This window comes from Perca fluviatilis, chromosome 16 (genome assembly GCF_010015445.1).
Source record: "Perca fluviatilis chromosome 16, GENO_Pfluv_1.0, whole genome shotgun sequence".
In the NCBI taxonomy this organism is placed as follows: domain Eukaryota; kingdom Metazoa; phylum Chordata; class Actinopteri; order Perciformes; family Percidae; genus Perca; species Perca fluviatilis.
The window spans coordinates 32980218-32996948 of NC_053127.1; the positions used below are offsets into that span (position 1 = coordinate 32980218).

At 38.9% G+C, this 16731-nt stretch overlaps 1 protein-coding gene across 5 annotated transcripts in view; it reads left to right on the forward strand.

Moving 5' to 3' along the window:
- The window catches only part of pknox2 (pbx/knotted 1 homeobox 2), a 116759-nt gene that overhangs the window by 92637 nt on the left and 7391 nt on the right, over positions 1-16731 (forward strand). For all 5 annotated transcript variants that reach the window (XR_005636522.1, XM_039778488.1, XM_039778487.1 and 2 more), the window contains 5 exons: positions 4000-4185; positions 5562-5697; positions 8331-8428; positions 15000-15119; positions 15715-15791. Coding sequence is in view for 4 of the 5 variants with exons in the window: in XM_039778488.1 (XP_039634422.1) it covers positions 4000-4185; positions 5562-5697; positions 8331-8428; positions 15000-15119; positions 15715-15791 (617 nt within the window). In the remaining variant the exon portion in view is untranslated. The remainder of the gene's footprint in view (positions 1-3999; positions 4186-5561; positions 5698-8330; positions 8429-14999; positions 15120-15714; positions 15792-16731) is intronic.

The following is a 16731-nucleotide window of genomic DNA, read 5'->3' on the forward strand; positions in this document are numbered from 1 at the left end:
AGTATAACGTGTAAGATGCCGTGCATTATAGCATTGACACAACTAATCCATGACAAAACTTTATTGCTAAATTATTTTAATAATTTTTGATTAACGTTAGTTGTTGTAGCCCTATTGCTAAATCACAGCATAACACAGTTACACAATTAATCTTGTTACCATTCATCTGGTTTCACAGCTGAATAAATAAGATGAAGAACAACTATAATAAAATTATTGCTAGTGACATTCACTACACGTAACATGATGCGGATGTCTCATATTTTGGCCAAAGCTTTCAGCGAAGTTACTGTCAGTCATAACGTGACTATACGACTATGAGGTTTCTTCTGCAGTTGATTCACTTCCTGTGGAGTCAACGAGCGGAAATACGGACAGCGCCACTCTGCCATTGCAACCCACTTTGTGGTGGGGGAGTGTATTAGTCTTAACACTAGGGTGTTCAACGCACCCCCGTTTCAGTTTAAATAAACGTGTTGCTTTACATGAAGTGGCAGCAAGAGCATCAGATGGAAGCAGTAACATCTGTAAATGAAGAATAAGAGGAAAAAGAAATGAAGCTGTAGGTTGTCTATTTGCAGAGGATCCCATCATTACGACTCCTAATCATTCCCTCCTTTTTCATGTAATCTTCCCTATCCTCCCCCTGCACTTCCCCGTGCACAACAGCTAGCAGTAATTTCAAATTAAGAGAAGGAGGATGCTGATCATGTCACGGAGAAAAGAGGGGGAGGAGTTGAAGCCAGACGGAGACAAAGACAGAGACGAGAAGTGCACTCTTGCCATTAAAGTACTTGGGCCGACAGGCCGACAAGTGCTGAACAGTCAATTAACCCTGCATCTGTGTGTTTTATGAGGCACTGGGTGCGGGCATCCCTCCCAGAGGGCCCTAACTCTTCCACAGGACAGTAATGTTACACTGGGCCTGACTGGCTGCCATGGGCAAAGAGTTACTGGTCCCTTGATTAAGTGAGCGCAGTTTAATTAGCTGATTTATCTCTTCCTTGGCCAAGCACTTTTCTGTCCATTCTGTTGACCTTGAGTAGTGACTCTGAGGAAGTGCACTACAGTCTGCTTCACAGAGTCGATAATCAGATAACTGCTGAAGAGACGGAAATACAGAACTATATGAATACTGTACATTAACTGAAAAAAACATGTACTACAAACAAAACTCAATTCTAACTATACTACTACTATATGGATAGCTGTGAGGAAATAAACCTGGGCCCTTGCAACACGACTCCAATGAAATGGGGTTAAATATCAGACAAGTCCATCAGTATCTAACATGATAGAAGTTCCTCTATGAACCACCGCTATTGCATGCTTTTCAATCATTTGAAAATGTCTGCTCAGAGCAAAACCATTTTGGTGTGGGGAGATTTTCCTCGACAGCTTCATCTGTAAAACCTGCGCTGCAACCTGACTCCCCAGCCTCAAGACTTCCTTTAGGCTATGTTTCAGTGGAGGTTATTCATGCCCCATGAATGTCTGAATGCTGTCTCTAAGTCTCTACTCGCCAGGAACAGCGTGGTGAGGAAAATACTGAAAAACAAAATTAAGACTGGCATGACAACAGTAAAATAGGCACAATATATTAGTATTTCTAATCACTCTCAAAGTTTTAGGTATATAACATATAAGCTACAATATCAAGGGGTGTCCAATAATTGGTTGGATTTTTTTTAGGTTGGATTGTAAAAATTGCTTCTTTATCTCACGTTGAGTTCAAGCTCATTCTTGAAATTTGGTGCGTCCGTTTCTCTGAGCTTTCAACAGCTTTGTCTCACAATCACATCTACCATGCACATCTCTTCAAACCCCGATAACACAGATTCCATCCCACAGTAGAAAGAAAGGGGGAGGTTACTGTATGAAAAGTCAAACCTAAGAGGAGAGAAGAGATCCTTTCATTGGGATAGTGAAGGATGAAAGGATTACAGCCCGCATGTATACTCTCAATCTATATGCATCTCTGAAATGAATAATAAAAGCGGATGTCACTCCCTGCTCATCAATAAAAGAAATCGCTGCATGCCATTTCCTCGTCACATCTCACCCTTTAAAAACTGCCTGTAAACACCTCATCTCACTTGTTCCACAATCTGTTTTTGAGTTTATTTCACTTAATGTGGCCACATGTGTGTTTGAGTACACCCAGAGCTGATTTAGGTGATCTAGTTGTTCAGGGCAATTCACTTATTTCAATTCAATTTTATTCATAGTATCAAATCATAGCATAGAGTTATCTCAAGACACTTTACAGATATAGTAGGTCTAGACCACACTCTATAATTTACAGAGACCCAACAATTCCAGTAATTTCCCGACGAGCAAGCATTTAGTGCAACAGTGGTGAGGAAAAACTCCCTTTTAGGGAGAAACCTCGGACAGACCCAGGCTCTTTGTAGGCGGTGTCTGGGCACATGAGGTTACCTGTTTTGTAAAAAGTGAGATTTCCATGTCTTTTTTAATCATACAGCAATTCAAGGTGCTATATAAATACAAAAAAAGTAAAAGTCTCAAAATGCTCAATCCACACAGAAATTCAGAAATATTCAGAAACTGTGCCTTTAAACGAGCCATTAGGACTTCAGTATGGTTGTCACATCTGTACTATATACAGTTATATAAGTGCTGCTACAGGACTGTAACAGTCATTCCCCGGCTGCAATGACGGTGCAGAGACTCTGAGTGCGCAGATACAGAAGACCCGGAAACGCTGACCAATCAGAGCAGACTGGGCGGGGAGGGGGGGCTTAAAGAGACAGGCGCTAAAATGGAGCGTTTCAGACAGAGCAGGTATATTCAGAAAAATAATGTGTTTATTGAACATTAAGACATATAAACATGTTCTAATAGAAACCCCAAATACAAGTATTTTAATGGTTACCCTGCATTGAGTTTTAAAGGAGATATAACCTTCAAAGCCTCTGAACTCCCACACAGGTGTTTCCAGTTATTCTGGCTGATTAGACTCTTTTCAGGTTGAAGGTGGGCCGGAGCTTTGATGGGACCTTATTAGGTCACAAATTCTTTCTACCAATAAGGATAATAAAGGTGTCATTTGTCCTGCCCTAACAGGTGCAACAACACTAACAGTGGTGGACTCAGGAAGATGTCAATCACTCAGTCTAACCACACCCACACAGTCCTGGAAAAGGTCCAATCAGCCATATTAACTATAAACACCTGTGTGGGTGTTGAGGGCCTTGCCATAAAAGGAACCTCTCTGTTTGTATCTTAAAGGAGCACCCCACCAAATGTACACTGGACATTCACAGTATAATGTCTTCTGTGGCTCTGGAGGGAGCTTCCCATGTTTAGACTTATGAGTCTTACTATTCTTCACAGAAAAACTTGCATTACAAACTTGCATTTAGGAGGCAGGAGAGATCTCATGACAGATGATATCCAGTCGCATTATGGAAATTGTAGCAGCCAATTTTGATGATCCCTGACTTTATAAATAACACTGTCAGGAGGTCAAAAAGTCACTTGACCCAGTCCTTATTTTTATGACTTAAATACCTGCAAAACTATTTCCCTTCAGCCTCAGCTGTACTTTGCTTTTAGTGCTAATTAGCAAATGTTTCTAAATGCTATAGCACTAAACTAAGATGGTTATTATTGTAAACATTATGTGCTATTGTAATCATCAACGTGTTAAGACTGTTTAGGTAGCATTTAGCTGAAAGCAGCAGTGTGCTCTACAGAGCCCCAGGGAGCCGTTAGCATGGCTGTAGACTGATGCACTATTAATTCCCTTTTTAACCCTTCCTAGAATTTACATTAAGCTGAATGTTTCAAAAAATAAATTATCATAAGGCTCACTTAATGCTATTTGGCAAATATTTAGGGGTAAACTGTGTATATTATGTATTCAGAAAGCATTAATGGGTACATGAATGGTGATTATAAAATAAAAACAATGAATAAAGTGATTGTTGATGTTGTGAAAGTGATCTGCTTACGGTTCGTCTCTGTTTCCTTCAGATGGTGAAGGCCATTCAGGTGTTGCGAATCCACCTATTAGAGTTAGAGAAGGTCAATGAGCTCTGTAAAGATTTCTGCAACCGTTACATCACCTGCCTCAAGACCAAGATGCACAGCGACAACCTCCTCCGTAATGACCTCGGAGGACCCTACTCTCCGTCACACACCAGTCTCAACATGCAGCAGGTCAGTGGTGGACTCTCTAGCCATCTTGTTTTTTTAACAACTCACAAAACATACAGTGGTGGAAGATGTATTAAGATCATTTACTTATGTACAAGTATTAATATCACACTATAAAAAATACTCTGTTACAAGTAAAAGTCCTGCATTGAAAATGTTACTTAAGTAAGTAAAAGTATCGTCAGGAAAATGTACTTAAAGTATTAAAAGTAAAAGTACTCAATGCAGAAAAATCCTTCGATTTTGGAGAAAGTGTAAAGGATCCAACCAGTTGTGTGTTTAATGGTCTAATCATCTCAGCTGGACTTTGTAGGCCCTTATATAGTTTACTTTGTAATAAAACATCAGATTTGATAAACTACGTTTTTTGTGTGCAGAAATCTTCATTTGTAAAGTAACTAGTAACTAAAGCTGTAACAGATGAATGTAGTGGAGTAAAAAGTACAATATTTCTCTCTGAAATGTAGCAGAGTAGAAGTAGAAAGTGGCATGAAAAGAAAATATTCAAAGTACCTCAACATTTGTACTTAAGTAGAGTACTAAATACGCTATATAAATGTAATTAAATAAATAAAATAAATAAATGTACTTAGTTACATTCCACCACTGAAAACAAGCAACATGAACACATCCCCCCCCCTTTATCACCACCGACCCAGACATAAATCAAGAAAAGATGAGACAGTTACTACAATATTCAAGACCATTCAACAAAATAGTAACAAAATAGACAATAAAAAACAATTAACATATGTATAAATGACACCACCCTAAGCCCATCATACACGTCTCTCCCCAGCACAAAGTTTTTTAGGAGCCCTCCAGAAAGTTCAGTTACTTTCCCTATTTTCTAGTATACAGTAGACATCCAATCTGGCAAACCATTTATATGACATTTTTTCAAACGCCGCCACCGTAGCCATCTCACAAGCCCACTCCTGGATTGACAGCACCCCTTCATTCTTCCATCCCCTTAAAATAATATGTCTGACTCATCATAAAACTAGTCTGGACCCAGCTTCTTATGTGCTTATCCATCCCGTTTAGGATTGACCCATCGCTCAGAACAAATAATCTTAGGCTGAATGGAACCTGGGTCCCTGCAATCAGACATAGCTTATCATTTATCCTGGTCCAAAACTCCTGGACCTTATCACAGGGCCACAGGACATGAAGTAATTGGCCGTCCTCTGTCTTACATTCAACAACATCTCTGTGCATCTTACACGTCCTTGATGCTATCTTTCTCTCAGTAGCACTCCCCTAGATACACTTTGTCATTTATCAGCAGGTAGATTCAGCTTCTGGGAGTTTTCAGGCACAAACAGTAGAGCTAGCTCTTTACATTTGCTCACTAGTGTCTCTCTGTGATCCCCCAGGAACTAATTCAGACCTCCTCTCCATCCATGACCTCTGTCTCCAGCTCTGTTAACCCTTCAGGGATATTGGTGCCCGCCGGGGGTCTGCAACAGAGCAATGTCGCCATGACTACCATCAACTCTCAAGTGGTATCGGGTAAGAATGTGATTACCACACACAAACACTAGGACCCAGACACATACACAGGCCATATTAATTTGTGGCTTGTATTAGTGTTAGTATATCTAGGGCATTGTCACATTTAAAAGCTGGGGTAGGGATTATTTGAACTATTGAATGCAATGATTTACTCCTCATAGTAAAATCTGCATATTTAACATCCATGGATTGGTTCAGGCTTTTCTGGTTTCAAACAAGCGGTTTCATTTCACACGGGATGTGGAGCTTCCTCATACATCCCACAGACATATTATGACTCTTCAAGTTTCCATGATCACACTTGCTTTAACAAAACACCTAATTTTGCAAATCTGCAGTATTATCAGTAAATGGCCAGATATTATGTGTATAATATATTATATGTGTAAAATCTGATCCCTTCATATTCCCAATGGACAATATTTTATAATCGCATTTGCCTGCACTGAGCTACAGTACTGTCTGTATGGATGGTGGAAATATTGTGACATTCTGATATTCAAAACCGATTGGAGATAGTAGAGATTCATGCTGTCATAGGTAGGTATAAATTATGTTTGATACTTCAAGTTTCAAAGTGAATATAGGCAGATATTATACAGTGATATGCTGTTATATTTGTTACCAGATGATAAATGGTAACTACCACTTAATAATGTGAATATTTCTACTCTGCTGAAGTTGTTATTCAATGATACAAAGTGTTATGTTCTTCTTCTGGCACTCAACTAGTTTCGTTCCTACCTTACTAGTAGAAGTCATCAATGGAGGGGCCTGTTACAGTATACTGTGTGTATATATATATATATATATATATATATATATATATATATATATATATATGTATATTTACACAGTATATAATATATATATATATATATATATATATATTTATATATACACTATATATATATATATATATATATATGGGTCACATTGTGCAGAGATTTGACATTAAGTTCTGCCTCTATGCTGAAGACACACCGCTGCATATCTGCCTTAGACCTGGTGACACAGCTAAATCAACCCAGATCTTGTCATGTTTGTTGAATATTAAAAGCTGTCAAAAAAACCTGACCAATGTAAATCTTTCTATTTTGCCCAGCGTCTTTCGCCTTTCCTGTCCAGTCAAACTGGCATCATCTGTCCTTCAAAATAAATGTGCAGGACATGCAACGTAGGAGTTCAATCCTGCTTTCTCCAGCTGAGGATCTTAGCCAACATAGAATATATTTTTTTAACTCTCACAGATTTCAAGGTTTTCCATGCTTTTAGCATAATTAAGGCTACATTTACATTGCTACGTTTTGGTTTAAAAACATATATCTTCTGCTACGTTTCCCCCTCTCATTCCCCCTACTCTGGTGTTTCCGAGCCCCTAAACTGGAGACATTTGAAAACACTTTGGATCCGTTTTGGTTTGGAATCTGCGGGGTTGTGTTGTAGTCTCAACGGCTGCAAACGGAGACATTTGGCAACACCAACACTGACGCTAATGTCTCATTTTCTAAGACTTAGCTACTAACGTTACCATTGCAACTACCAGCAATGGGCGGAGTATACATGGTGCCTCCTGTTTATGCCCAGTATACAAGAATGCTGATGAGATATGAGGTTTGGGCTTGTTAGTTTAAACAGAGATTAGTTCTTCTACTGGAGCTAAAAACACTTATGTGCATGAAGATCGCTTTTGGCTCATAACTCCACTTCAAAGCCAAAACATAGCCTCAGACTACTGCCATTCCTTTTATTCAGGTCCTAGCCATAGGACACCATCATTGCTGGCATCAATTTATCCAAAGTGCTGCAGTCTGGCTCAAATACCTTATTTTTAAATTTTTGATAATTTGTATTATGTTAGCTTTGTTTTTGTTGTTTTACTGTAAAGCTCTTTGTAACCACATTTAGAAAAGTACTATACAGAATAAAAGGTTATTGTCATTACAATTTATATATTATTATGATAATTGATACACTTCAGAATGTGTGGAACATTAAAAGTGGTTCACTACTATGCAACATCCACTTGATAATTTATCATGAATTTGCATTAATAATCCATTTTGTTCAAAAAGCATAGTGTTAAAAAGAATCAGTGTGGTAAGCATGTTTTGGATTTAAAACCACATCAGGCAAGCATATACAGTACACACCATTCTGCAATGAATCATAATAATAAAAGCTACTATTTTAATATTATCTGTTGATATACTTCTGTAGAGTTTTGTGTATTTGTGTATCATAGAGCCATGATAGCATCCTTCACAGAGGGCTTGTCTGATGTCAAGCCTGTACAGTGGAGTGTTAATCCTGCCCTCTGGAAATCCCTTTTAACTGAAAATAAATCAATATCTGCCTTTGATCACTACACTCTGAAGAGCACAAACAGACTGTGATAAGAATGTCTTGATCAAGACTAATTAAGCCAGAAGCAAAAACACACTCCTTTCTTCTTCTTTTTTTCTGGGTTAATGGACATTGACTCACCTTCCATTGAATCATTTTGTCTCTTGTTTTTGTGTTTTGCGGGGCTGAGAAGAAGTTAATAAGGCTCTGGCGGTGGTGCGAGATGTAGCTGCCAGTAGCTGCTGAAGCCACTTGATACTCATGACGGAAAATTATCCCCTCAGGTGGGACCCTGTACCAGCCGGTTGCCATGGTGACATCGCAAGGGCAAGTGTTAACGCAGGCGCTGCCGCCGGGAACCATTCAGATCCAGAACTCCCAGGTAAAGCCGTCTGACCGAGGATGCTTAGGCCAACACATTGGCTCCCACCCTGTGCCCTCCCCACCCTCTCTCCATTTGTTTTTTATCAAAAGGGCCTTTTACATCTCACAGAAACCCCCATGGGTGCCTTTTCATTGTCTCTGTCTGAACACAGCCCCCCCGCTGACTGACAAAATGGAAATAGCTTATTCCCATGATGTCTAAGACGCTTACATGATCCGGTCAGGTTTGACTGTGAATGAAAATCATGTAAGGACATGCACTTAAGACTAACTTCCTTCATACTGTTTACTGTTTATAAAATATTTCTTTATGATGGGGTTTACACAGATACAGGAAATAAAACTCAAAGTTAATACACAACATTTTCACTCAGTAGTATGTGAAATAAGTATTGTGGAATTATTATGGACAGGAAATATTATGACCACAAATGTTTTATCTCCTTTCCATGAAAGGCTTTAGAACAGTCAGCCGCACATGAATGCCTGGAATTGGATTTTTTATGACGCAAGGACACATTTGTGGTTTTAATATTCCCTTTTTTTCCTGCTCAAAAGGATTCAGCACTTATTTGAGGGTGTTTTGGACCCTCAGTGTGTTAGGTTGATGTGGAAATGTGGAGATGAATGAGCGTATTGAATATGAAAATAAGAGGTTGTAACAGATTTATTTTTAAAGTATTGATTGAAATAATGAAAACAATACATCATCTAGAATATTCGAGAGAAAGGCTGCTGTCAATTAGGGCTGCACAATATGAGGAAAATATCGCGATAACGATATTACGTGCGATATATACTGTAAAGCAGCTTTACTGACATATTGACAGTAGAGCTGCTCTGAGTTGATGTTGTACCTTTGTTAGCTGAGCTGCATGGTTAAAGGCCAAGGCAGTGCTATTGACATTAAAGGCCTACAGTGATTTTCCTAAAGTTGTGCTTAAACTTCATTAGTGTCAGGCAAACAGTAGTCTATATCCACGACGTTCCACTTCTGGGATTGCTCCGTAGCCAGGGGAAATTCCACGGGATTTCACTAATTTCGGCCGGATGTCCGTCCCCTTCCTCTTTCTGTGTGTTGGCGTTCTAACCTCCGATGGATTTGTGAGGACTATGGTTAACTGCTCCTCAGATCTCTGCAGGGTAAATCCAGACAGCTAGACTATCTGTCCAATCTGAGTTTTCTGTTGCACTACTTTTGAACATACATGTTCCACCAAAACAAGCTCCTTCCTGAGGCTATTTAGCAGAGGCACCGTTCCTCTGTCCCATGACGATTGTGATTGGTTTAAAGAAATGCCAATTAACTAGAGCACAGTTTTCTCCCATCCAGGAATGCTGTGTGGACTAGCCAGACCCTCCTCCCCAATGCTGTGGAGGAAGGTCTGGCAATGTGAGACTAGGCAAACGGCTACATTAAAGAACCAATATTTAGCCTCATACGATAATCAGTGCACTATTTTACCATTCACTGTTTTATCTCTGAATGATGAGTCAGAGATAATACAGTGAATGGGGATTTGACACTTGTACAATTTAGTTGAGCTTCACTCTTAACATGTCATCACAGCTGAATATAGACTCGAACCATGGCATATTTAAAGGATTTGGAATAGGACATTCTGTTCTATGAATAAAATCAAAGAAAAAGACAACTTCATTGTAAACTGTTACGTACACTCTAAAAAAATAACCCAAAATGGGTTATTTTTGACCCAACTCCTGGGTTAAAAAGGGACCAACTAATTTCAGGGTAATTTCAACCCAGAAAATTGTGTTATTCTTTTTGACCCAACTGCTGGGTTAAATAACTGACCCAAATGTTGGGTTAAAATTACCCTACAGTGTAGTTAATATAACCCAACTTCTAGGTTAAATACCTGACCCAAATGTTTGGTTAAAATAACCCAACATTGTAGTTAATATAACCCAACTTCTGGGTCAAAAGTCACAAATAACCTAACTTGGGTTACTATGCTAGTATGCCTTATTTCAGAAAATAAAACTTTGTTTCAGGGACTGTTCGTTATGTATTTAAGGGGTCACCAGAGAAGTACAGATAAACATACTTTTTTTTTTTTACAGCCACGAAATACACACCTAAACCTTTGCATTCTCATCTGACGCATCACACTCCTCTGTTATGGTATGTGTGGCAAGTGTCTGAGGGGGGCGTTCTTCTACAGGGGTAGAGAGGGAAGGATGTGTTTCTTCTTCCTCTTCTGAATTTCTGGCAGACTGATGTGTATGTTATAGGGGCAAGGGTTTAATATATGAACTTATTTCTTCTATTTCTTAGTTAATATATCCATGTTTAGAGGGTGTGTCACTTGATGTCTCCTACAAATACTGGTGATACTGTTTTATCATAATGTACACAACCCACAAGTGTGATTGTTCATATTATAAACTGTTGACATGATAATATAATAACTCTATAAAATATACCCCTCCAACAAAAAATACATTATATATATATATATATATATATATATATATATATATATATATATATATATATATATATATATATATATATATATATATATATATATATATATATATATATATATATATATATATATATATATAATAGAGAGAGAGAGAGAGAGAGAGAGAGAGACAACCCTATAACCCAGAACATGGGTTACTCTTTGAAAAATAACCCAGCAACCCAAACAACCCAGGAATTGGGTCAAAATATTAGCCCTATGACCGAGACAATAGTTACTATCTGAAAAACTTAACCCATGTTTTTAACCCAACACAAATAACCCAGAAACTGGGTTGAAGAAATAACCCAGGAGTTTTTAGAGTGTAGGTGGGATACGCCGTCTGTTGTATTCATGTTTTTTCAGCCGAGCAGTAAGCCAACGGAAGCTATTTCTAATTATTTTTTAAAAGTGTAATTGTTTCCTTAAAAGACAATCAATGAGAGGACTTTTGGAATCCAAAACCTATACCAGTCCTTTTGTCGTATCGCCCGCGACAGACCCTCCTTTGTTGGGAAGGAGGTGTCAGAGTATTGGGAATAGAAACCCTGATCTCCATCAGCCGCTTGAGCCCTTGTTAGGTCTGCTCACGGGACCAATGTCTTTGTTTGGCTCCGTCCGACGGAAGCACTAGGAATCTGACCTGGCTAATTGGCGCTGACTCATCAAAAGACAGTCACAACACAGGACTGAGACATCAGACGGAAGGCAACATAATAGGTCCGCAAATGTAGAGCAGACATAATACTCTTTACCAACATAAAAACACAGAATTCCATTTTCCAAGTAAAAGGTCTGCCTTTGGCAGTAGCACTGGCAATGCCTTTAATATAGTTAGTATCACTGATGTACAAAGGGGTTGGGGATGGCATTCTTTCACTTTTATAGAGTACAAACATCAGTACAGACAAAAAAAGAAAACTCCCGCACACTGTCTAACTTGCAAAAAATATATAAAGTTTAATAGCAGGCAACATTTCGGTACTAGATCATCTTCAGGCAAAGAATCAGTACAAACGTAAAGCAAAGATCATTTATAGGAATTGTCAGCTGTGCAATTAACTTGTTTGAATGTTTACGTGCTCTTGGTCTATGTGTAACGTTTTTTTTTTATTATGTAATACTCCACATTTGTAAACCACAGCTTAGATTGACAATGCAATATTAAAATATGCAACAGAAGATAAGTTGAACGTTATTTGCTTGTGCTTAGGGGGGAGTAAACCTATTCTACAGATCAAATTTAGTTTGGATTTTAAGATTACATTTGACTTTTTTTTTTTTTTTGACATTTCAAACATATGCATGACTCAGAAAAGCACCAGACTAGGTGGATTTAGCGCATTACTGTGGCCAGTCTTGGTCTGGCCTTGATAGTGCCAACACTTGCCTATAGATATGAATAGAAACTGGGAGAGGGGAGTTCAAACAGTGAACCCTGTGCAGCAGCAGCAGCAGCAGCAGCAGTGGCCTGGATCAGTTTCAGGCAGGTACAGTCTGTGCTTGACAGTCAGAGGAGGCCTCGGTGAAAAGCCGCGACCCAGCTGAAGCAGAGTGCTACATGTGGGCTGGGAATTGAACACGGCCCCGTTGCTACTTTGCCGACAAGCCCCGAGTAATCACACTCTCCAGCTCGGCGCCGCCAATTAATTCAACCTTAGTTTCCCCCCGCAACACGCACACTCCCAGGGCTGAGGTGGTATAAGAGGAGGGTTACCCACGTGACACCCAGCTGCAACTGTAATGACTCTTGCTTGGTGTGGGGAGTGGGAGGGGGGATGTGAGTGTGTGTGTGTGTGTGTGAATGTGTATCTATGGGCCTTGTTTGGGTTAACGGGGGTTCTGAATGGTTGTGAGTACATACAGGTTTGTCTGTTATTTATCTCTAAGACAGCCTGGGTTCTTTCAACTACTACACTCTGCATAAAATTAATGTATTTCATATTCTTAAGCAGACCTGCATTTTTTACTTATTCATGCATTTTGTCCTACATGCTGATGCATGTTACATGCATACATTATGCTCCCCTCTGAAATATTTCAGCCTCCACAAATGGGTACCTCATTTAAACAAAATTGTGAAATAACCCAAAGTCGCAATTATAATGACAGAGTACAAAGATTTGTCCCACATTATATATTACATATTTAGGACAGTCAGTAAAATACAGTGTGCAATGTGATTCAGTGCATGTGATTAATGTGTATGTGTGAAGCATAGCTCTGTGCAGATAGTGTCAAAGAGAGTGTGGTAATGGTCGCTATTGAGCGCTCATTGTGTTTCATATTATCTGCCTCAGTGCACACATACATATTTTTCTTCAAAATGAAATGAACACACACATACTGTAATGTAGTGAACACACACAGGCGCACACACACTTCTTTCATTAAGGATGACATTGCATCAAATTGCATCCTTCCTCTGGGCACTCTGGGGCTAACCTTTATCCCTAACCAATACATGTCTAACGCCAACACCCTAACATGACCCTAGACTTGAATGGTGTACCTAGAGTCCCTAGAGTCTCCACATGTGACTGTATGAATACACTTTACTACAAACACAAGAAATGTGGGCTGTTTTCATTAAGTTGAAAAGACAAACTTATTGTGTATTTACTTGTATATACTGTATATTTATTTTTCATTATTATTATTATTTTTATGGGGGGAGTCAATTGGTGTTGGAGTTGTTAGGCTTGGGAGTGCTGTGTGTATGTGTGAATGTATTTTCTGCATATTTGTCCTAAGGACCCCCTCGGAAATTAGATGAGTCATCCCAAGGGGTTTATCCTTCTAATTTTAATACTCTTAAGTACATCACATTACCTGGCATTAAAGATTCAGTCTGGTGATATTCTATATGTTGTATTATTGTCAAGAAATCCCACAAAAAGACCTAAACCAACAATGAATCAGTCCATCTCTCAATGCTCTGATTTCCCTATCGTTTCAAGCACTTTAGCACCAATGCCATTGGTTTCTACTGATGACATACATGTTAAATGGCTCACATATATATTGTTTAATTTAAAAAAAAACGCTCAAAACTTTCCTAAAACTACTATCCACTGTAGTTTTAATGAAACGTCACTCAAAAAGGAGGAAATAGTGCAGTAGGGGACTATAAAGTCAGTCCTCACAAGCGCAGCTAAGCCAGAGCAGACATGTGGACTCACACTAGGGCTGCACAATTAACCGCAATTTTATCCAAATTGCAATATGGACTAGTGAAAAATCCAAATTGCAGGCGGGGGCGCAATATTTGTTAAAGGCAAAATATGTGTTAAACCATTCTGAATGAAGTATTGTGGTGTTGAAGAGATGTCCCGTCCTACAACTCCTATCCTACAGACTACAGAAAACATATTTCTTTAGTACAGATCCTCACAAAAATCACACTATAATCATTTTTTAATTAACTTTTTTAATTTTAACATTTTTCAATGAAAATGAGAATAATGATACAAAAATGATAATGTCCGCAATCACAATATCTGTCAAAATAATCGCAATTAGATATTTTCCTCATATCGTGCAGCCCTAACTCGCACAGAGCCGTCTGTACACCGCAGGCTGTCAAAACACTGTCAATACTCGGAGTCCTTCAGCACTCCAAACAATAACATCTGAATAATGATTTCTAACGGAACACAAAGACACGCTTAGGTTAACACAAATGAAAAAGCACGCCAAAACGCAGTCACACTTTGTACCAGCTGTTCACTAATTCAGCAGCAAACGGTGAATTCCAAACTTTGGAGCGGGGGCTTGCCTGCCCCTCGGCTCTTTAAACTCCTCGTCGGAGCACCAAACAGACCACTGACCCTCTCCTGTTTCCACACAGTCAAGGGTGCGGCTTTTTTTTTTTTATTTTTTTTTTACATTTTAAGTATCATTACTCAAATTCAGTTTCCATGGTGACACTTGAGGAGGTGTTTCTGCCCTTGCCACTGAACAAAAAAAAAGATAGGTAATTGGTAGTCTCCCTTTGTTTCCGTGGCAACAATTGCTAAGCCCTACCATCCGCTTCATTTCTCCCCTTGTCTTCTCGTCCTGGTCTTTAATGTAAAGGTGAACGTGGACCTGTCGTCCCTGTTGGACAGCGAAGACAAAAAGTCCAAGAATAAGAGGGGGGTCCTGCCCAAACATGCCACCAACATCATGCGCTCCTGGCTCTTTCAGCATCTCATGGTGAGGCAGAGTGTGTGTGTGTGTGTGTGTGTGTGTGTGTGTGCGTGTGCATGTGCGTGCAAGCGTGCGTGCATGCGTGTGTGTGTGTGTGTATTCATCTGAAATGGTCATACATGTTGGTGTTATGAGATGGCAGCTGTAGAAGCAGTGAAGGAAAGGATGATGAATGAATGAAATCTTTATTTCGAAAATATGTACAGTATATATATACTTTGTATATATATATATATATACTGTATATATATAATGTATAAACAAATAAAAAGTATAACAAAAGAAGAAGAAATATATATATATATATATATATATATAAACCGTATATAATGTATGAACAAATAAAAATTATAACAAAAAAAATTTAATTAAAAATGTCAACATAACAAAAAGGGATAGGTAAGCCATGCTTATCAGGTCTTATCACTCTCACATATTGAGAGTAAAGCAGCTGAAGAGGGGGGAGGTTTACTGACTGGTCTTAGAGTAGTACATTTCACTGTTTTTCACATGAGAAGTCAGAATCAATTAGGTTCTGGCACTCGGATGCTATAACAGAAAATTGTTAGCAAACTAAGCTGCTGTTTCCTCCTTCTTTCAGCACCCGTACCCGACAGAAGACGAGAAAAGGCAGATTGCAGCACAAACAAATCTAACCCTTTTGCAAGTCAACAACTGGTAAGATTCTGTGTTCCTATAAACGACCAAGGCCATAAAGTCCTCACGTGCCCATTTGGACACAAATAGACACTGCTTTCTACTATTGTAGTATAAATGTGTGTGGCGTGGAGGTTTGGTTGAACTGGAATATACTGCAGCTCCTCAGCACATTGCTGGCACTATGGTGCCATCTCCTGGTCTCATATATCAAGCACACATGAGACCATATTGCCTTTCTTGACAGTAACACTCTTCTTTTATATTTTTGTTCTCGAGAAACAGACTCTTTTTTTTTAGATAAAAGATATTTGAGTATACTTTTGAAAATTGGGGTTGAAAGTGCAGAATTTGCTACTTTGCTATCTCTAGAAATGGAGATTTGACCTTTTCATCCATTGATGGGTTGAAATGAAAGATGGCATTTGTGAAAGGATTTTTTTGGTGGGAAATATTTTGAAATTGCATGTAACTGCATGTTTTGTATTTATGATCATTTACATTTCTGTATTCACTACGAGTAAATATGGTAGAGTGCCCGCCCATAGAAAGAGGCTTAGTACTCCAATCTGCAACCCTTTGCTGCAATCTCTCTCTCCTCTTTCAAGTCTAAGCTGTCCTGTAGGAAATAAAGGCCTAAAATGCCCACAAAATTATCTTTAGGAGTATATATTATCCATGTACTCAAGGCTGTAGTCAAGTCCCCCTTTGTTGAGTCCAGGACATGTCAAAGACCAGGACTAGTCAAGACCCAGTCCAAATGAGGGACAGTCAAGGCCGAGACAGAAATAAAAGAATCCTCTTCAAGACCATTTACTTACCTGTTCATAGTTTATGTGATGTGAGAGACACTATGTCTTCTATTTTAAGATGATCATTTTGCTCTATTATTATTTGTGATGTGATAAAAAAGAAAGTGCATTGTTCCCATTCTTGAGCTTATCACGTGTCTTGAAGAATC